Source organism: Tachypleus tridentatus, chromosome 13, assembly GCF_004210375.1.
Source record: "Tachypleus tridentatus isolate NWPU-2018 chromosome 13, ASM421037v1, whole genome shotgun sequence".
Taxonomy (NCBI): Eukaryota; Metazoa; Arthropoda; class Merostomata; order Xiphosura; family Limulidae; genus Tachypleus; species Tachypleus tridentatus.
This window is the reverse complement of record NC_134837.1, coordinates 261,240,712-261,263,231: the sequence shown is the minus strand read 5'-3', so window position 1 is coordinate 261,263,231 and position 22,520 is coordinate 261,240,712. Positions and strand designations below refer to the sequence as shown.

At 33.1% G+C, this 22,520-nt stretch overlaps 1 protein-coding gene across 1 annotated transcript; it reads left to right on the top strand.

Annotated features, from left to right (window-relative positions):
• The first annotated feature begins 827 nt into the window (after window positions 1–827).
• On the top strand, window positions 828–21,031 carry LOC143236533 (testis-expressed protein 2-like). Its single transcript, XM_076474838.1, has 6 exons — window positions 828–1,356; window positions 3,389–3,627; window positions 10,974–11,679; window positions 15,600–15,865; window positions 16,398–16,490; window positions 20,794–21,031. Exons 1-6 carry the CDS (start codon window positions 1,060–1,062, stop codon window positions 21,029–21,031), a joined length of 1,839 nt encoding a protein of 612 aa, XP_076330953.1. The 5' UTR covers window positions 828–1,059.
• The last annotated feature ends 1,489 nt before the right edge of the window (window positions 21,032–22,520 follow it).

Genomic DNA, 22,520 nt, shown 5'->3' with positions numbered 1-22,520 from the left:
ACAGAAAACTAATGAAAAATTGGTTGCTGAAACTTTCTCTGTGGAAACAAAAGTACAGGATGATAAAGCAGAAATGCATCACAGCTCTATGTCTTTCAGTGATAAGGAAGAAGTAAGACCTTCACAAGATAATGTGACACTGACCAACCAAAGAAGTGTTGATACAAAATCATATCGCTTTTACACCAGTAATGACAGAAACCAAATATGCAGAAGTGAGAGACACACAGGACTCTTTATTAGATGACAACAATAGTGAAAAGATTCCAAACCAATAGAAAACCAAAGTATCTCACACATTCTCAGCTCCTTTATCAAACAAAGATGACAGAGAGTCTTCACCTATGAAAGAATGTGTAAAAGAATATTTTGCCAAGCTGGGCAAACGTTCCTCCAGTTTTGAGTCAGCTACAATTGTAGATGGTGAGCCAAGATCATTCTTTAGTGAAATAACTGAACGCTTTGCAAAGACTCTCCATGAAAAGATTAACAAAGATTCAGTTTCTGGTTCTTTTCCAAGAAAAATGGATGGAGAAAAGAAATTTAGTTTTACACATCAGGAAGATGAAAACAGCTTTCTCTCAGAGCACAAGGCAGAAGTTGAAGCCCCATCATCAGGTCCAGTAAAAGATACTGCTACTTTGAGTGAAAATATATTGAATGAAAGTGCTGAAGGAATAGAGAAGGGTAAGGAATGTTTTCAAGAAGAAGAGCTTTATCATGATGATCAGCCTGGGTTAAAGGTGGAAAGTAAAATTTCATCTAGTCCCAAGCTTTCTTCAGGTTCCAGAGGATCATTTTCTGGTGTTACTTCTCTGTCTCAGCGGTTTAGCCAGTCTCCCACCAAGAGTAATATTTCATCATCAGTAACCTTGTCATCCTTAATAGCATCGCAAACTTCATTTCCAACCATGATGAAGACAGTGACGAAGAGTTATGGGAATTTATAGCACATGAAGAAAAAGTAGATGCCCAAATTTCACGCCCTGTTATTGTTGAAACACGGATACATCAGGGTCCGAGCAACAAACTGAATTGTTTAAATATTACATAGACATCATGAAGGATTGGTGGAAATCTGGCCTAAAAGCATATACTAAAATTTGTAATGTTTTTCACAAACAATTAATTGTAGTTCTGGTTGTTTTTTTGGCTTGTGCAGCTGTCCCGGTGTCATCATATGTTTCAGGCTTTATCATGGGCTCACTTCTTTCAGGATTTGTCTGTTATGTGTACTGGTGTGTATTTAAACCTCCTTGTGAGAAAGAGGTTCTCAAGATTCCTAATTATGAAACAGAACCTCCATTAAAGATTCCAGTGAAAGCTTCAGATGAACTGGATCACATCATTCACAAGGTAAGAAAATTGTAGATTTTATAATTGCACATCATGTTCAGAGATAAATTATGTATAATAACACTACAAATTCACTTTATCATAAACCTGGTTTGTGGCTTAAGATTTGTAAAGTTATAGTTACCCACCACAATTCCCACCAATGAATTTGGATATTTGAAATATGTGTAATTTCATTGTTGAATATTTATAATATGGCTGTAATTAATGACTGAATGTGGACATGTTTACTTCTCAGGATCTTGCATACAGTGCAGATACAAAGTAATGTTTTCAAAATACTTATAGTCCAGTGAGCTGGATCAGCACTTGTAGAGTGTTTCAGATATTCATGATTAATATTTTGAGGATTTTTTTCCTTCTAAATTACAGTTTGTGTATTTTAATGAATACAAGCTTGTATAAACTGATGTGTACAGCTACTGTGTGTGTGTAATGTATAGTGTAAGACTAGATAACTTGCTATTAACTCACCATTTACATTTGGTCTTTGTGCTGCACTATATTCTTAACACATGGAGTGATTTATCTCAGGAGTGAGATATGACTGTTCATGAAAGTAACTGAAAAAGGATCATTATTTGACTGATGTTATACAGAGACAATTAAAAAATATCTATTATAATACATTTCCAACTATACCTTATAAATGTTATGATAGCAGTTGATTACTTGCCTCTCTGTGTAGTTTTCCAACTCAACATTTGAAAATATAATTTAAAATACATTTTTAAGTATATTAGCACTATTTTTTCCCTCTAAAGAACATTTAGTAGAATTTATATCCAAGCATTATATAATGCTTATTTAGATTATTTCATGAACAGTAATTCAAAAAAATATAAAAACTTTCATTTTTGTCTTGTGTGTATCTAACTCTCGATACTTAAACAGTTAAGATAACTCGGATTTTTATATATTTTTTCTTGTCTCCTATACTTGTATTTATTTTTCCCATTCAAATTTGAACATTTTTTGTTATCTTGATGTGTATGTTTCTGCATCTTCTGATTTGACTGTTAATATTTCAATTGATCTCAGTTTCTTATATCACTTAATGTTCTTGATACTTTTAAATGGTTTAACTTTGAATAGAACTGGAGTGTTAAGGAAATAATTAGCCATTTTTGATCTTTAATGCTCCACAGCCATTCATTGAAAAAGTTATTTTAGTCAACAGTAATGAAGTAACCCAAAGTTTTTACATACTCTTTTAACACTTAAAAAACTCATCCTTTTTTATGTGCTGCTGGTTGGACTTGGATAGACATGTATATATATTTATGTGGTATGGATCACATAGTTTATTGTGTGGTTTTGTTTCAACAAATTCAACAGCTGAAACTGTATTAATATAGAACACAAAGAGCATTGTCATTTGATGTATCAGTGGTCCTTATTAGCCCAACAACATCTTGTCAAGCTGTTGTTTTGTTCTAACATTCTCTTACCAGTTGTCACCATATGGTGGTGGAAATGTGTAGCTATCATATCGATTTTATCACAGCCAATGTAGCAAAAGTAGGAGTATGGTTGCCTTGAAATAAATCATGCAAATAGTACTACAAATTTATCATTTGTTTTTCGGTGTACAGTAGTTTAATATTTTGTTTGTGATGATTTGAAACAGAAATTTTGCAGTCATGCTCTTCTGTGGCTGGGAACTATAATTCCTTGGGGCTCCCTACCTGCACCTGAAGATAATTTCTGAGTATATTGGGCAGTAAACATATACTCAGTTATGTACATGTTGAGTAAATATTAAGTAGAGCATGAATAGAAGTCATTACAACTGTTTCAGTTGCTTGTATTCATTACAACTGTTTCAGTTGCTTGTATTTATTTTTATTTTAAGGAATTTCATACCTTTATTGTCTATAGTATAACTGTTGTTAAAATTGGCATAGAATGTTTCAAGTTAGTGTGATAATAAAAGTTAAAATATATTTAAATTTATTTAGTAAATATGTAGTAGTCTGTTAATTTTGCACAATTTAATTTTTAATGATAACTTTCACTTGAACATTTCTAGGGATGGATGAATGAGTTACCATTTGAGTATGATCCTGATACCTACCATGTGAACAACACCCAGTCTGTGTACGTCCGTCTAGATGGCCCTTCACTTCGCTTGTCCCGTCCAAAACATAACGTGCCAAAACGAGCCATGTGGAACGAGAGCCGGCACGATCCAGTTTTTATACACCAAAGACACTACGATTTGCAAGGTGCTAGTGTGTTTTTGCCACCAGAAGGACTAGCCAGAAAAAGGTATAGATATATGTGAATAAAGACTGTGTTCAATTTTTATTATAAAATAAATCTAATTGTAATTTTTCTGTCTTTACTCTCCTTTATGAGATTTTACTGTCAAAGAACACTTTAGACTGTGTAGGTAAGCTTCACAGTGTATATGTAATCCAAAATGTATGCAATAATTGGTTGTGAAATATCGGCTCATGTTAACAATCTGGCTAAGTTAATGGTCTTATAAAGGAGTCATGTGTGGCTTTTGAAGGACAAGAGCACATGCGTTGTGTAAATTCTGTAGTATCTTTATAATCCTTCACTTCACATAATTTTTTAGTTTTGTGGAATCTAACATAAAACATAGTGACAAACATTAACTGATAAAACCTATATCCTAACTAACCAAGAAATACATTTTCAAGCTTATAAGTTCTCATTAGCCTTGTGAGGCAAGGAGCATTCACATTCTATAGATTACCAAATCTATAATGGTTCTAATTTAAAGCTTTTATGTGACTATACTTTTGTAGAATGAGAAAACCGTGGTACAGAGACAGGTTTGATGACGTAATGCTAGTCTGTGCCAAAATGGAAGTGTTTGAAATAAGGGTTGTTTCTTGACAAAGTATCTATCATACTTGGAAAAATGTGATGAACATTTTAATAATTTCAGCTTTTGATTGGTAGTTTTAGATATTGAAATATCAATTCAAACATTTTAGTGTAACTGTTTGTGATTAAACCTTTCTCTAGAATTAAGTTAAACATTCTTAAATGCTTTACTAATAATATTAATATTAAAACTTTAAAGTATAGAGGATATGATTAATTGTAGTTGAAACATAGAAAGTGTGAGTTAACTAATCATTACATATCTGGGGTTTTGAGTCCATTTTACTTCAACACATAGTAGCTTATATTAATTTATGTATGTAAATAATCTCAGGAAATTTTGTCCTGTTTATTATACAGAAGGCTGACTGTTTAATGATTGTACATGTACATATATGTATATTTCAGTGAAATTAATTAATTACATCCAAATGAAGCCAAATAAGTAAACAAAATCACGAGGAAGGACTGCATTAAAAACACAAATCCCAACTTCTGATTAATTATCTTATAACCATATATTTTTAAGCCATAAACAAAACACATTAAAATAAAACAAAATATGCTGCTTGTAGTTTAAACAGTGTGTCTGTGTCTAATTGTATGATTGATTGCTGGACACATGTCAGAATCAAAGGTACTGTGGTATTTAACACTTTGTATGTATAATGATTTATACATAGACTATCACCTAGCGGTTTACGTGTACATTTTAAAATCTCACGTTGTAACTTTTACCTGAGGATCTTTTTAAAAATATGAGCGTATTTTGTTTAATTTTAATTTGTTTTGTTTATGGCTTAAAATTTATGGTTATTATATGTATATATGCTAAAGATTTAATTTTCACCAGAGGTGAAATTGAAAAGAAAATTTGTTGCATAGAAGTCTAATGCACTGCTTGATTGGCTGTACCAAATGCTGTGGAATACAGTTTATCTTTTTCAAGGGCTATCAAGACAGTTTGGGTCGGCAAACCGAAGAAATACAGTTAGGCCTCTTATAATGGTGATGTGTATATAATATCTATAGGGCATTAAGTCTGTTTTGTTTCAACCATATATAAACTGAATTAATTTAGATATGTGAATAATGGTATGACATTGTCAAATTTGTATTCAATATTATGCAGAGAATCAACTTTTAATGATTGACAGCAGAGGTAAAAATTTATTTTTCATCAGAGGTTCAGCCAATCAAAGAATGTATTAGGCCTCTACTTCTTAGATTTTCTTTCCAGTTTCACCTCTGGTGAAAAAGAAATGTGGAACGTGTATGTATAATGACTTATACATAGACCATCACCAAGTGATATACATGTAGTTTATATGTAACATGGCATCACCAAGTGATATACATGTAGTTTATATGTAACATGGCATCACCAAGTGATATACATGTAGTTTATATGTAACATGGCATCACCAAGTGATATACATGTAGTTTATATGTAACATGGCATCACCAAGTGATATACATGTAGTTTATATGTAACATAACATCACCAAGTGATATACATGTAGTTTATATGTAACATGGCATCACCAAGTGATATACATGTAGTTTATATGTAACATGGCATCACCAAGTGATATACATGTAGTTTATATGTAACATGGCATCACCAAGTGATATACATGTAGTTTATATGTAACATGGCATCACCAAGTGATATACATGTAGTTTATATGTAACATGGCAGACTTTCAAAACATATTCTGTGTAATTTGATACAGTTTCTATAAAATTAAAATTTAATGATTTACAGACAGAATTTAACAGAAACAGAAAATGGTAGAAAATACGGATGTATACCACTGTAATTACTATAAAACTATGTTAACCTCATACCTAAAATATTATAATAATGGTAAATATGAATATTTTATTATTCAGTACACTGTTATATTACAAACATAGTTTTCACATTTAGTAGCCCATTCTTAAAGTTAATCCAGCCAAAATATATTTGAATTCAAATCATATACATTTATCTTTAAACCACTGAAAGCTTTCTTGTTTATTTCATATAATACTGTCACATTTTATGACAGTGTAAACAAAAATTGGCATGGTTAATACTGAAATGTTTTATTTAATTGTTAAGTTTTACACATTTACAGACTTTTGTAATGTTGTAGATTTAATTTATTGTTGTAATTGCTAAATAAACACAAAGTATTGATTTCACAAAAAAGTGCCATTGTAGTTCCAAGATTATCTATGTCTGTGTAAAAAAGACTTTACTTAAGAAATCATTAATGAATACAAAGTTCTACTAGTTTCACAGTTTTTCATAAATCTTAATTTTCACATGTTTTATGTAATCGTGTTTTCTAATGTGAGTGGCATAGTAATTAGCTTGCAGAGTTGTATTAATCAGAAGTTTAGCTTGAACATGCCCTCATTTTCAGCTGTGTGTTGCAGCCATTAAAGTTAATCCTGCTATTCATTTAAAGAGTGACCATGTAAACAGTGTCTATTTCTGACTGGTTTCCCTTCTTTGTAAATACTATACAGTTTATAAAGTTTTATAGAAATGAAATGAATACTTGTTTATTACTACTGAAACATCATGCAAAATATCACTGAACCACAGAAAAATGAGAAGTAATTGTTTTATTTTATTATGATTAAATTTCTAACTCTATGATTGCTGGACACATGTCAGAATCAAAGGCACTGTGCTGTTTAATATTGTTCTTCTGTTGTATGATTAGACTCACTGTGCTGTTTAATATTGTTCTTCTGTTGTATGATTAGACTCACTGTGCTGTTTAATATTGTTCTTCTGTTGTATGATTAGACTCACTGTGCTGTTTAATATTGTTCTTCTGTTGTATGATTAGACTCACTGTGCTGTTTAATACTGCTCTTCTGTTGTATGATTAGACTCACTGTGCTGTTTAATATTGTTCTTCTGTTGTATGATTAGACTCACTGTGCTGTTTAATACTGCTCTTCTGTTGTATGATTAGACTCACTGTGCTGTTTAATATTGTTCTTCTGTTGTATGATTAGACTCACTGTGCTGTTTAATACTGCTCTTCTGTTGTATGATTAGACTCACTGTGCTGTTTAATATTGTTCTTCTGTTGTATGATTAGACTCACTGTGCTGTTTAATACTGCTCTTCTGTTGTATGATTAGACTCACTGTGCTGTTTAATATTGTTCTTCTGTTGTATGATTAGACTCACTGTGCTGTTTAATACTGCTCTTCTGTTGTATGATTAGACTCACTGTGCTGTTTAATATTGTTCTTCTGTTGTATGATTAGACTCACTGTGCTGTTTAATACTGCTCTTCTGTTGTATGATTAGACTCACTGTGCTGTTTAATACTGCTCTTCTGTTGTATGATTAGACTCACTGTGCTGTTTAATATTGTTCTTCTGTTGTATGATTAGACTCACTGTGCTGTTTAATATTGTTCTTCTGTTGTATGATTAGACTCACTGTGCTGTTTAATACTGCTCTTCTGTTGTATGATTAGACTCACTGTGCTGTTTAATATTGTTCTTCTGTTGTATGATTAGACTCACTGTGCTGTTTAATACTGCTCTTCTGTTGTATGATTAGACTCACTGTGCTGTTTAATACTGCTCTTCTGTTGTATGATTAGACTCACTGTGCTGTTTAATATTGTTCTTCTGTTGTATGATTAGACTCACTGTGCTGTTTAATACTGCTCTTCTGTTGTATGATTAGACTCACTGTGCTGTTTAATACTGCTCTTCTGTTGTATGATTAGACTCACTGTGCTGTTTAATACTGCTCTTCTGTTGTATGATTAGACTCACTGTGCTGTTTAATACTGCTCTTCTGTTGTATGATTAGACTCACTGTGCTGTTTAATATTGTTCTTCTGTTGTATGATTAGACTCACTGTGCTGTTTAATACTGCTCTTCTGTTGTATGATTAGACTCACTGTGCTGTTTAATATTGTTCTTCTGTTGTATGATTAGACTCACTGTGCTGTTTAATACTGCTCTTCTGTTGTATGATTAGACTCACTGTGCTGTTTAATACTGCTCTTCTGTTGTATGATTAGACTCACTGTGCTGTTTAATATTGTTCTTCTGTTGTATGATTAGACTCACTGTGCTGTTTAATACTGCTCTTCTGTTGTATGATTAGACTCACTGTGCTGTTTAATATTGTTCTTCTGTTGTATGATTAGACTCACTGTGCTGTTTAATACTGCTCTTCTGTTGTATGATTAGACTCACTGTGCTGTTTAATATTGTTCTTCTGTTGTATGATTAGACTCACTGTGCTGTTTAATACTGCTCTTCTGTTGTATGATTAGACTCACTGTGCTGTTTAATACTGCTCTTCTGTTGTATGATTAGACTCACTGTGCTGTTTAATATTGTTCTTCTGTTGTATGATTAGACTCACTGTGCTGTTTAATACTGCTCTTCCGTTGTATGATTAGACTCACTGTGCTGTTTAATATTGTTCTTCTGTTGTATGATTAGACTCACTGTGCTGTTTACTACTGCTCTTCTGTTGTATGATTAGACTCACTGTGCTGTTTAATACTGCTCTTCTGTTGTATGATTAGACTCACTGTGCTGTTTAATACTGCTCTTCTGTTGTATGATTAGACTTACTGTGCTGTTTAATATTGTTCTTCTGTTGTATGATTAGACTCACTGTGCTGTTTACTACTGCTCTTCTGTTGTATGATTAGACTCACTGTGCTGTTTAATACTGCTCTTCTGTTGTATGATTAGACTCACTGTGCTGTTTAATACTGCTCTTCCGTTGTATGATTAGACTTACTGTGCTGTTTAATATTGTTCTTCTGTTGTATGATTAGACTCACTGTGCTGTTTACTACTGCTCTTCTGTTGTATGATTAGACTCACTGTGCTGTTTAATACTGCTCTTCTGTTGTATGATTAGACTCACTGTGCTGTTTAATACTGCTCTTCTGTTGTATGATTAGACTTACTGTGCTGTTTAATATTGTTCTTCTGTTGTATGATTAGACTCACTGTGCTGTTTACTACTGCTCTTCTGTTGTATGATTAGACTCACTGTGCTGTTTAATACTGCTCTTCTGTTGTATGATTAGACTCACTGTGCTGTTTAATACTGCTCTTCCGTTGTATGATTAGACTTACTGTGCTGTTTAATATTGTTCTTCTGTTGTATGATTAGACTCACTGTGCTGTTTAATACTGCTCTTCTGTTGTATGATTAGACTCACTGTGCTGTTTACTACTGCTCTTCTGTTGTATGATTAGACTCATTGTGCTGTTTACTACTGCTCTTCTGTTGTATGATTAGACTCACTGTGCTGTTTACTACTGCTCTTCTGTTGTATGATTAGACTCACTGTGCTGTTTACTACTGCTCTTCTGTTGTATGATTAGACTCACTGTGCTGTTTACTACTGCTCTTCTGTTGTATGATTAGACTCACTGTGCTGTTTAATACTGCTCTTCTGTTGTATGATTAGACTCACTGTGCTGTTTAATACTGCTCTTCTGTTGTATGATTAGACTTACTGTGCTGTTTAATATTGTTCTTCTGTTGTATGATTAGACTCGCACAGAAACATTTAAGTATTGTTAACTTGAACAAGTCCTGGCATAGCTAGATGGTTAGGGCACCCAATTTGCAGGTTCGAATCCTACCATATATGCTCTACCCCTACACCCATGGAGGGCATTATAAGTTGACAATCAATCCCACTATTCATTGGTAAAAGAGTTGCCCAAGAGTTGGGGATGAGTGATGATTTCTAGCTGCCTTCCTTCTTGTCTTTCACTGCTAGATTAGGGGTGATTAGTGCAGATAGCTCTCAAGTAGCTTTGCATGAAATTCATAACAAACTAATCTCAGCAAGACTTCCACACCTTATTCATGTACTATTGTAACTATGAAAAATAAACTTGTCAGCCCCTGTATTCAGCTTAATAATGATAACCCAGTGTCTAATGTTGGTAGTCATACTTGCTAGGGTTCTAATCTACATGATTCTTAAGTTATAAATGAACTGTATTAACTTATATCTACAGAGTTTCTATTAACATGCACTGTTTTCATTATTAACATAACCACAAATTTAGTAAAATATCATCTTTCATATGAAACATTTAGGTGACTTTGTTAACTGTAAATTAATTAAAATAAATTAATTAATTGTGAAATTCAGTGTGTTAGCCAAACTTCACAACTTTTTTCCATTTTTTTGTATAGACACTCATTTTAACAAAAATTACATTTTAAAGATGATTTTTGAAGTAAACCTATTGAATTTAAGTGTGAAAAGTAAAATAATGTGTTTTCTAAAATAAGTTTATAAGTCACTTTTACTTACTTCTATATTCTAATGTTAAGGTACATGAAAAGCTACATTTAGTAGTTAGCTAGTTGAGTATTTGTGAAATTATTCTACTTTGGATAAGTTGGGTAAAATGTTGCACATGCCTGCTTTATTTAAAATGAAATAACATACAATCACAATTAAAACTGAGAATTGTCTATGCATATCTGTAGCTGAGAGATTATAAAGATTAGAAACAGATGTGTTTACTGAGAATATCATAATGCTGTAAATGTTTGTGATTTCTAACTGAATCAATAATATAAAAATCTAATATGAATATTGGAAAGTAAATTTTTTCTTACTTGTATACATTCTTTATTTTTAATCATTCAGTTTTGGTCTGAGTGTTTTTGTTGAGTCTATTGTGAACATGTAATTTATATTTTAAAAAGAATTTATTTGAATTATAGACTGTGGAACAAGAAGTACCCCATATGCATTGCAATCACAAATTCGAAAGCTTTTCTGACGGAGAGAAGCGAAACTAGCCCTAACATGTCCGATCTCTCACCCCGAAAGAGGACTCCTCTTCTTTCAGACAAATCAGCAAGCGACACAGAAGAAGTGACTCAGGGAAAGAGTATCATGAAAAGTCAGAAGCTTATAAGACTGTATTTATTTGCTCGATCTGGAAGGGAGAAGGAAGAGTGGTATCGACGGTTTCAAGGTGCCAGTGAATCGGTGAAGTATGTGGTTAAATATGAAGATGGTCAAACAAGTCTGAAGTCGGAAGTGATTGAGGATGATTCTAGTCATAAATCAATGGATTTAAGTAGTATAGATACATCTGTGGGGGCAATGATGACTAATATCAAAGATGATGACATTTCAGATGAGATTAAAACTAAAAATAATATAGATTTTACTTCATATATGGCAGTACTTCTTGGTCAAGATGCTGTAGACCAAACCACCAGCACCTGTACAATGAAAGTTAAAACAGCAACCTCTGGTTCTCCAAAGACAGGTTCCCACAGCAACATATCTTCAATGTCTTTGCAGAATAACCTATGGCTTAATGCTTTCGTAGGGCGAATATTTTATGATTTCTTTACCCAGGAGTACTGGTCTAGCATAGTGACTGAGAAGATTCAACGCAAGCTGAGTAAAATCAGAGTAAGTTTTTATGGATTTTTAATTGAGGTCATAATACTTCTAAAATATACAATAAAGCAATTAGTGACCTTAGGAATGATCATTATATGTTCATATTTGAAGGTCTGTTTGTGTACAGTATGATTATTGTCTTTTAATGTATTTGCTAATTCCTGAAACATTAATAGTAGGTATTTTATGAGAAAAAAAAAATCTTGATTTATGTGCATCTTGGATACATAAATCTTAATTCCCTTTATAACCCTTTCGGCACTGAATAACAACTTTTAATCTTTGGCATGGTGCTAAATATATATGTTTGATACTTCAACTAATTATGGTATCAGTACTAAAAGCATGATATTTCAGCAGTAACTCAACAACAGTCCCTGAAATACTCAGTGATTCTACCCAATACTATATATGTTAAATTCAATACATAAGAATAACAGGAATAAAGGTAGGTTGCCTGCCGCGCTGAGTCTTCAAGTCGACTGCGGTTGCCAACCTCGCCAAAAGGGTTAATGAAGTTACTACTGATGTGAATTCTTGTGTGTGTATGTACTAAAATTAAACCAGTTTTGCTTTGACATGCCCTTAAATATGTTACAGATTAAGGTAAAAAATTCATTGGTAACACATGCTTGAGTTTCATTTAGACTGTAATGGTGGATTGACTATCTTGTTTTAACAGCATCATTCCCACAAAGTAATCTCTCCATTCTCAGATCAACAACGAACAATGTTGTTTGCTTTTCTATGTAAAATATTTTCTCAACCCAAACGAGCCGTTTTTGCATATATATTTCTCTACTAGTGGGTTTTCTCGACATCACTGATTATTATTTCATCACGGCGATTGTACGAGAGGTGTAAGTCTTTGTGTTTTTCTCAGTGTATTTGTACTTACCTGTTACCATTATGTCTGAACTAGCATACCGTACACCACTATTAACAGTACACGCTCACACGATCGTTAAGAAACTAAGAAATTTAAATCAAAGAATTATCAATAGAAGAAATGACATCTATTTTATTCAACAATGTAGAAAGGAACAACAAACCCATAATTTTGTAAAGGTAAAACTTTCAAGAAATTTTAATAAATACACAAACATTGTCCAAAATTTACAGAAAAAACTACTTAAAACCATGTTGAACACAAAATACAAAGAACTACATGACTTACAAAAACAAAAAATGAACCTACACCATCAACTGGCATGCTGCATTAAACCAGAGATTTACGGACTTATACAACGAAACATAAGCCAAATCAACACTAGGAACGACAGAGGCAAAAAGATCTGCCACAACAAAAAACGAGAAAAATTAAGATGCAAACAACAGAAAAGACATCAACACGACAAACCATTGACTAACCTCATAATTAACAGATCCGACCGACAATTAAACACAGACGAGATACATCTACTTAACAAAGGACTCAACTTCGCAATAGCACCCAGGTACATTCCAACCATAGAAATCAAAACATGTTTAGAAGATCTAGCCAGAAGACTTGTGATACTTTCTACAGAAAACAAAAACAAGAAAACAACCAAAAGAAAGAAGACAACTTAGATAATTTTATTGACATCCAACAACCAAACTTCCCAGGTAAAATCAAAAATTTATATTTTCCAGAAACACCTAAAAACAACATCTTAAACGATTTTTTTCAAAGAATTTTTTCACAAAACCATCAACATAATTTCACAAAACAGAAAACTAAAAAACAATCTTACAAAAAGAGATATTAATTCCATTAAAAACCTAAAACAAGACAAAAACATAAAAATTCTAAAAGCAGATAAAGGTAATGCTATAGTCATAATGAACACGAATGAATACATCGAAAAAATGAAGAACATCCTATCAGACACGAACAAATTTAAACCAATACACACAAATCCAACAAAGACACACGAGACGCAACTGAACAAAATACTAGTAAAAATGAAAAAGCCAACACAATTTCACAAACACTTTATTCCTACCTACGTAAAACCGACTCACGCACACCACAAATATACGGCATCCCCAAACCTCATAAACCAGATTGTCCATTACGACCAATAATGTCCACATATGAATCGTTTAATTACAATCTTGGTAAATACATAGCATGGGCATTCTCCAAATATGTAACATCAGCCAGCTCATTCATCAAAGACTCTTTTAATTTCAAGTCTAATCTAAATCAACTTAGTCATAAAGCCTTAATGGCCAGTTTTGATGTTATATCCCTCTTTACAGAAGTTCCAACCACTGAAGCCTGCAAGATAGCCTTAGAATTCTATATCCGAGACCCTAACCCAACTATAGACATTCCCAGCAACCAATTGGCAACCCTCAAAAAATTCACCACGATAAAGACAAACTTCATGTTCAACAACCACAACTATATACAAACAAATGGCCTAAGCATGGGCAACCCAGTATCACCAGTTCTAGCCAATAGTTTTATGACACAAGTTGAAACACAAGCAATTAACACAGCATTACATCCACCACTATACTGGTACAGATATGTAGAAGACAAGATTATGGGATTCAGATCTACAGAACACACACTTAATTTTTCAATCACATTAACTCTATACATCCCAACATTAACTTCACATGTGAACGGGAAGAAAGCAATCAAATATTATTTCTTAACCTCAAAATTACAAGAACCAACATACAATTCAAAACATAAATCCACCGAAAAATAACCCATAGTGGACTATACATTCCTTGGGACTCAGCACATGAAACAAAACAAAAACTTAACATACTAAGAAACCAAATAAACACAGCCATAAAACTATGCTCACCAGATAAAATTATCGATGAATTACACAAAATAAAACAATACTTCATCAACATCAATAAGTTTCCTCCACAAACTGTAGAAAACATTATACGCACACACCTAGATAGAAAGAAAAATCAACCAACAAAAGTAAATATATCTCACAAATCAAAAAAGTCACAAAACCATATTCTGCTGCATACCATATATTCCCTACATCAGCAGACAAATAACCAACATTTGGCAAAAACTAGTAACAAAATATGACATTCCAGTTAATACCAAATTTATTCAAAAACCAGGCACAAAACTGAGGTCTATACTATGTAAAAACTACACTGACAAACACCACACCAACATTATTTATAAAATATAATGTGATAACTGCCACAACTTCTATATTGGAGAAACAAGTAGAAAAATAGAAACCAGATTCAAAGAACATAAAAAGTCACTTTCACACGTTTTTGAACACTGCAAGTCAAATAAACACAACATAACCATAGAAAACACTCAAATACTAAATAAAGAAACAAACATAAACAAATGCAAAATTAAATAACCCTTACTTATACAACAACTTAAACTCAAAATAAACCAATATAAAGGAACGCCCTTTATACCTATATTAGCATAATAAAATAAATAAAATTATATATTCAAACATCTAACACCTCCCTCTACATTCCGACACTCAGTTACACAACCCCTTCTAAACATGTGGTCAGCTTCCAGTCAGTTACCTCTTTCTTTCTTTGTGAACCTGACAATGACCGAAGAAGGTTGAAACGTTGTTTGCTTTTCTATGTAAAATATTTTCTCAACCCAAACGAGCTATTTTTGCATATTTTTGATGACTGGCTTCTTCTTAATTGAAGTTGGCCACCTGTATTCATCATCTCCTAGAAGTGGCTGGTTAATTGAATTGGAGATGCCCTTATTCCTTCATACTGAATATGTTGTCTGCTTTATTGTAATTCAGGGTGGAAGGCTTATGGCATGCATAAAGAGAAAAGTTTGAATGTAGAGGGCAGGACTGGACAAGAGTAACTAATGTTGTGAGAGAGGAAAGTACTAGAAAATTAGTATTAGAAAATTATAACTTTTGTATCATGTATTAATTATTTGTTTGTTTTTCTAGGTTCCTTACTTTATAGAAGAACTTCAGTTGACAGACATTGACCTGGGAATGAGCCTACCTATAATACAACGTGTTTCTGATCCTGTAATTGATAAGGAAGGATTGTGGATTGACATGGATCTCACTTATCAGGGTTCCTTCCAAATGACCTTGAAAACTCAGCTCAACTTACTCAGATTAAAGAAGACATATGGTTCAGAAATTGATCTTCCTTCATTTTCCTCAGAACGAGATGAAGCTATTGGGATAGAAAAACCATCCTCTAAGTAAATTCTTTATTATATGTATGACATTACTGGTTAATGGTCGTATATTTCCAGTAATCCCAATGTAAAAATTGATTTGTTTAAGTAAATTCTTTATTATATGTATCACTTCACAAGGTAATAGTCATATATTATTTCTAAATGAAGCTTTGAAGTGTAACAGGTTACAGGGTTCTTTAGCGAATTAGCATTACAGATGTGATTTAACACTCTACTGAACTTTATTGCCTGAAGAGTGTTTTTGTTGTCATATTTTTCTGTTGCTCTTACATAAATAGAAATAAATGAACATTCTTTATCGTGTTAGTGCCTTGTGGCAATAATTGATCTGTGTGTGTAACAAGAAAAATGAATAAGTAAATGGAGAGAAATAGGCTTGGATAGTTAGAACTGTAAGAGATTGTTTATGTAATTGATTAGTCTCCATAACATCCATGTAAACAAATGTAAAACCAACTTGTGTTTTCTTCAGAATGGTCAGTTCCTTTTATTTTTTTATGTTTTATACTTGTGTTACTGTTGTGTTTTACAGATCATATCTGTATGACAGTGATGAAGAAGACAGTGCAGAGTCATCAAGTGACGATGAACTAAGTACAAGTGCTGTAGACCACACTGAAGAAAAGTAAGTTAAAAGTTACTTAAATTATGAGGAAAAGATAAACAGTTATCTGAAGATCAGTATGTGTTCTTTCAGTTAATCTCTTGGAAGTAGAGTGTATTAACAGTTTAACTATTAAGTTTGATTGAAAACCTTTAGGTAAACATGTCTATCAAGTTGAAATACTCAACGTCTTATCTCCCTCTTGGTAAGCGATAAACTCTGCATCATCAACATTAGCTCCCTATAGCTCAGCTGTGTGTTGGTGGACCCTTAGGTAATCGTAGATAATCTGTGAGTAGTAAATATCAAGGTATTGTAAAGTTTAATCTCAGGTAATGCGTGTGGAGCAGAGGCTTTCACTATTAATTTAAGGCTATTTAGAACTGAATTTATTAAAAGTTAGTTACTTGAGAGTTTTAATGTTTAATGAAATTTAATGATTTATATGTGACAAATATAGTCTCAAATAACTGTATGTCTCTAGAAACATCCAAACATGCATTTATTTAATTACATTATGTAACAAAATTTTTACTTGTTCCTGGGCAGAAAGTGTTATTTCCTAATTGCTTATGCATGAAGTAAATGGAAAGGACCTATTTTTATCTTCAAACTTTGTAATGAAATTTTTGAAATTTACACATTTTCCAGAACATTCCAAGTAGATACAGAAGGGAAAAGAAAGCCATGAAGTTCTCTATTCCAAGAATTTGGCGTGAACCCATTGACCACTCAAGCAATTGCTACTTCTGCATGGTGGGCCCTTATAAAAGTTGGGCTGGCAAGAATGCATCTACTATCATATATCCAGACCTTCCATCATCTATTGCCCCAGTGCCACACTGCCCTTAGCTCCCTGTACCCACTCTGCCAGAGAGAAAGCAGCCATTCTCAGAACAGAGCAGCGAATTAGAAGAGGAGGTAGATGTTGAAGATCTAGATTGCAATTTCAGAGACGCAGTTGGTGAGAGAAACCCATACCTCCCCAATCAAAGCGACCTCATTGGCTTGATACAAAGTCAAGGAGTGGGATTTATTAGATGAAAGTGTGAAAGTCAGAGGGAGCATCACCAACATTTGTCAAGCTTTTTCGCTCGTCAAGATGGGCTATGCTTCTGCCACGATATATCCAGTCTGTGTGAAACAATTGGAATCGCCTGTAACCCAAACGAGTAGCACCTCTTCATTGATAGCTCATTTGGTGCCCCTTAAAGAGAAATACAACAGTGTCAAGACCTTGCTAGAAGCCTTGAAATGTGATGAGTATGGTTGAGAGGTTATCAGAGACTTCAAAAATGTGGCATTCCTGATGGGTCTCCAAGGAGGCTTTACCAAGTTTCCCTGTTATCTTTGCCTTTGGGACAGCAGGGACACTGCAGCACACTACAGCAGGAAGCACTGGCTTCAACGGATCAAGTTCTCTGTGGGGAGGCACAATGTCAAGTGTAAGCCACTAGTGGACCTCTAGAAGGTGTTGTTCCACCATTGCACATAAAATTGGGTCTTATGAAACAGTTTGTCACAGCTCTTTATAAGGAGTCTACAGCCTTCAAGTACCTTCGAGACTTCTTCCCTAAGCTGTCTGAGGCAAAGGTCAAAACTGGTGTCTTTGTTGGACTACAAATAAATAAGATCCTGGAGTGTACAGAGTTTACCATGAAGCTCAGTAGAAAGGAAGAAAAAGCTTGGGGCAGCTTTGTCATAGTTATTTGAGGCTTCTTGGACAATCACAAGGCCAAAAATTTTGTAGAACTGGTTGAGGCTTTAGTGAAGAACTAGGACAAAATGGGCTACAGGATGTCCCTGAAGTTCATATCCTTGATGCTCATTTTGATAAATTCAAGGAGAACATGGAAGCACACTCAGAGGAGTAAGGCGAGTGTTTCCACAAAGATATACTGGACTTTGAATGCTTCCACCAAGGAGTATATAATGAATACATGATGGAAGACTATATTGGGGATTCGTACATGAAAGTGATTTACATTACAATTGCAAATCTCAAAAAACTACTCACTTCTGTACAATTTTGTATAACTTTAGTATAAACACCTGTAAATCTAGATTCATATGTCGTTTTATTCAGACCTTATACAAATGAAAATGTGGAAAATTTGCTTATTTTTTACATAGAAAATAGGTTAATTTCTAAATTTCATTATCCAGGTCACAAAAGCAAAGTTTGAAGGGAATAATGGCCATTTTCTGTACTTTTACAACATAAGCAATTAAGAAATAACACATACTATCCAGGAACAAAATTTGTGTTACATAGTGTTGTTAAAGCCTAATTTAATAATGATACATAATGTAAACATGAGGACAACATTGTAGTTATCTTTTAGTTTATTTGTAATATATTTAAATCTGTAATAGAAAATATGATGATGTTGGATCAAATAGGTTAATGTGATAATTTAAACTATGATAGGCATACATGTTTTATAGTTTTTCATTAAAAATTAATGTTATTTAGTTGACTTAACTTAGGAGCATCTCAGGACATACTGTATCATCTGGTAGTTAATGTGTTCAGCTGTGAACCTTAGGACTCTTCACTTTGGAGATATGGGCATACTATAAGAGTAACAGTCAACTCCTGCCTTTTGTTCAGATAATAATAGCTTGATAATTTATGTTGAATGTGCTGGCTAACTTCCTTCCCCCCATAGTCTTGTTTGAAAGCTAGGAACAGCTTTGTACGTGTGACACTCGTAAATCAGTCATGGTAACAATTTATATGGATGCTAACATTTCACAGAGAAACATATGGTTTTGCTTCAATAAAGCATGCTCATTTTTTATGATTTACCATTTTGTTTGTCGAATTTAGGTAAATATGTGTCATTTAGATCTCTGTATTCTAAAGATGGCTGGTATGAGTATTAAAATTTTAAGTACAGAACAATGTTTCAACCTTCTTAGGTCATCTTCAGGTTAACAAAGAGAGCAACTAACTGTTGTTGGACATGTCTTAGGAACAAGTGTGAATTGATATAAGATTGTTGGGGGGCATTACAGTTAGTTGTTAGGTTATTAATTGATATTGATATAAAGGTGTTTCTTTATATTGGTTTAATTCTGGTTTGAGTTGTATAAGTAGGGCTTCTTTGAATTTGAATTCTTTTGTATTTGTTTCCCTACTTAGTATCCAGGTGTTTTCTATGGTTATGTTGTGTTTATTTGATTTTAATGTTCAAAAATGTGTGAAGGTGTTTTTTTGTGTTCTTTGAATCTGGTTTTCCATTTATTTGGGTGTTTCTCCAATGGGGAAGTTATGGCAGTTCATGCATTGTATTTTATAAATAATGTTGGTGTTATGTTTGTCAGTGTAGTTTTTACTTTGTATGGACTTCAGTTTTGTACCTGGTTTCTGAATGAATTTAGTGTTTAGTGGAATGTTGTGTTTTGTTGTAAGAATTTTCCAAATGTTGGTTACTTTTTCACTGATATTAGGAATACATGGTGTGCAACAGTGTAAAGTTTTATGGTTTGTTGTTTATTTACATTTATTACTGTTTCTTTGTTGTTTATTGTGTTATTGATCTCGGTATGTGTATTTTTTTTTATGGAAATTTGTTGATGTTGAAGTTTTTCATTTGGTTGATTTCATCATTAATTTGATTGGGTGAGCATAGTTTTGTGGCCATGCTTATTTGATTTCTTAATATTTCGAGTTTTTGTCTTGTTTTTCTGCAGATTTCAGTTTTGAATTGTGTATTGGTTCTTGTGATCCTGAGGTTGAAAAATGTTATTCGGTTAGTTTTCTCGGTTTTGGAGGTGAACTGAATGTTGGTGTGTTTGGAGTTAACATGGTTGAAAGAACTAACTGTGAGTTCTGTAGATGTAAATCTAGCAAATTGTATCATCAACATACCTGTACCAGTATAGTGGTGGGTGTAAGGCTGAATTGATTACTTGTGATTCAGTCTGTGTCATGAAAATGTTGGCTAGAACTGGTGACATGGGACTGCCCATACTTAAGTCATTTATTTGTAGGTAATTTTGGTGGTAGTGAATTCTGTAAGCATTGCTAATTGGTTGCTGGATGTGTTAATGAGTTGGTCTCTTGCAAACGCAATAAAATAACAGATTTTCATTAAACTGCACACCACTACACACAACTGTTATGTGTAATGGTCAGAACTGAAAACATTTGAATCAGTTACTGATACTAAAGATTTAATTGTAGTATTGAAGTTTAGCAGTATGTGCTTTATGGTTTTATCCAGCTTGAAATAATGTGAAATAAATACTAAATATTGGATATCAATAGATAATGAACAAGAATGCAGAAAACATCATACACATTTTTATCCCACAGGTCACTCGTCACTTCAGCTCATGTTACTGGTAACGAAAGTACCAGTAAAAAGATTCTTAGATTTGTGGACAAGTTGACTCAATCTCGTTACTTTCAACAAGCCACAGAAAATAAATACATCAAGAGAGCAATGGAAGAGGTCTCTAACACTCCCATACTCCTAACAGTTGAAGTACATGGTCTGGTTGGAACGTTAGCAATCAATATTCCTCCAGCACCAACTGATAGACTCTGGTAACTAGTCATAAGAACTTTACCTTACATAATTTGTGTTTCAAAGCATGTTAATATGTATTTATGGTTTGTTTTACATTCAGTGTAGTTAAAGAGAGTGTTTATAATTTCTGGATTCTGTGTTATTGTAGGTTTGTGACTCTTGTGTTTATCAATTGATTGTGGTAAGTTGAGGATGAATTCATAACACATTGTATCTTTCCTGTAAGTACCTTTAAATTGGATGGATTATTCTCTCTAATTTTAGTGATTTTAAATTATTGTAACTTTAGCTTGTTTAAAATTAACAATAATTGTAAATTCAAGTTTGTAATCTTTGGGAAGCTGAAAGTGTTGGTAGGTTTGTCTCAGCTGAGCTTTGAAACCTTGAAACTGTGACCATAACGAGGTTTTAAATCTTTCTGAAAGTACACATAAGAAGCAACTTTACTTAAGTGTAGATCTATGACACCAATTGGTGTATTTTATAGCATTCACAACATCTCTGTCAAAATGATAATGATTTTAAAAACACAATTGAAATGTTATCAAGGAATTGCCTTTAATCATCACTTGAAAGTGTTTGACAATGAGATAGAAAACTGTGTTAACCAAATTTAATCAGTTGTAGTTGCAAAAGAGTTGACTTTGTTCACACACAGCCTTGAATTGTTTCCTTCTCACTTCTTATGGTTACAAGATGTTTTCTATGCCACCAGGTGGACAGTAAGCTGTATTTCAAACTGTCCTTGACCTGACCTTCTGTTCTTTAGCTGTTATTGAACTTGACTGAAAGTAGACTAACAACAATATTTATTTTTGCTATTTTTCATTACATTTAATTAGTAACCACTTACAGCTTTGTTAGTATATTTTGGATATTACCTGATTTTTCGAATTTTAATGGTATATTATTACCAAGTGGAGCTGTTACTTTAAGTTTCACAACTTTTTATAAATGTTTTACAGCCATTCATCTTCATAAGATATATACAGCACACTCATGACTTTGTTTATAAGATATTGACCCCATGCATGACCAATAAACACTTCTTCGCAGAACAGGCATTCACTGAAACAAATCATGTCTTTGGTACCTTTAACTTTTCTGCCATAATTAAAACAGTTTCACAACTGCTAGCATATAACCTAATAAATTACTTCTATCTACATATGTTTGTCTAGTTTAAACTCTTGTAAACTATGCTTAGACAAGGCTCAGATTTCATCAATGAATTGCAATCGTTATATGCATCTAACAGTCATATATAGGAGAACAACTTGCTTCTGTGTAAATCAACATAAAACATAGTTACCAGATTAAACTGTACAATACCCTTATATTTACATCACACTAACGACCTGAGATAAAAGTTTACAATACCTTTATATTTGCTTCACTCAGATTACCTGAGATTAAAGCTATAATACCTTTATATTTACTTCACACAGATTACCTGAGATTAAAGCTATAATACCTTTATATTTACTTCACACAGATTACCTGAGATTAA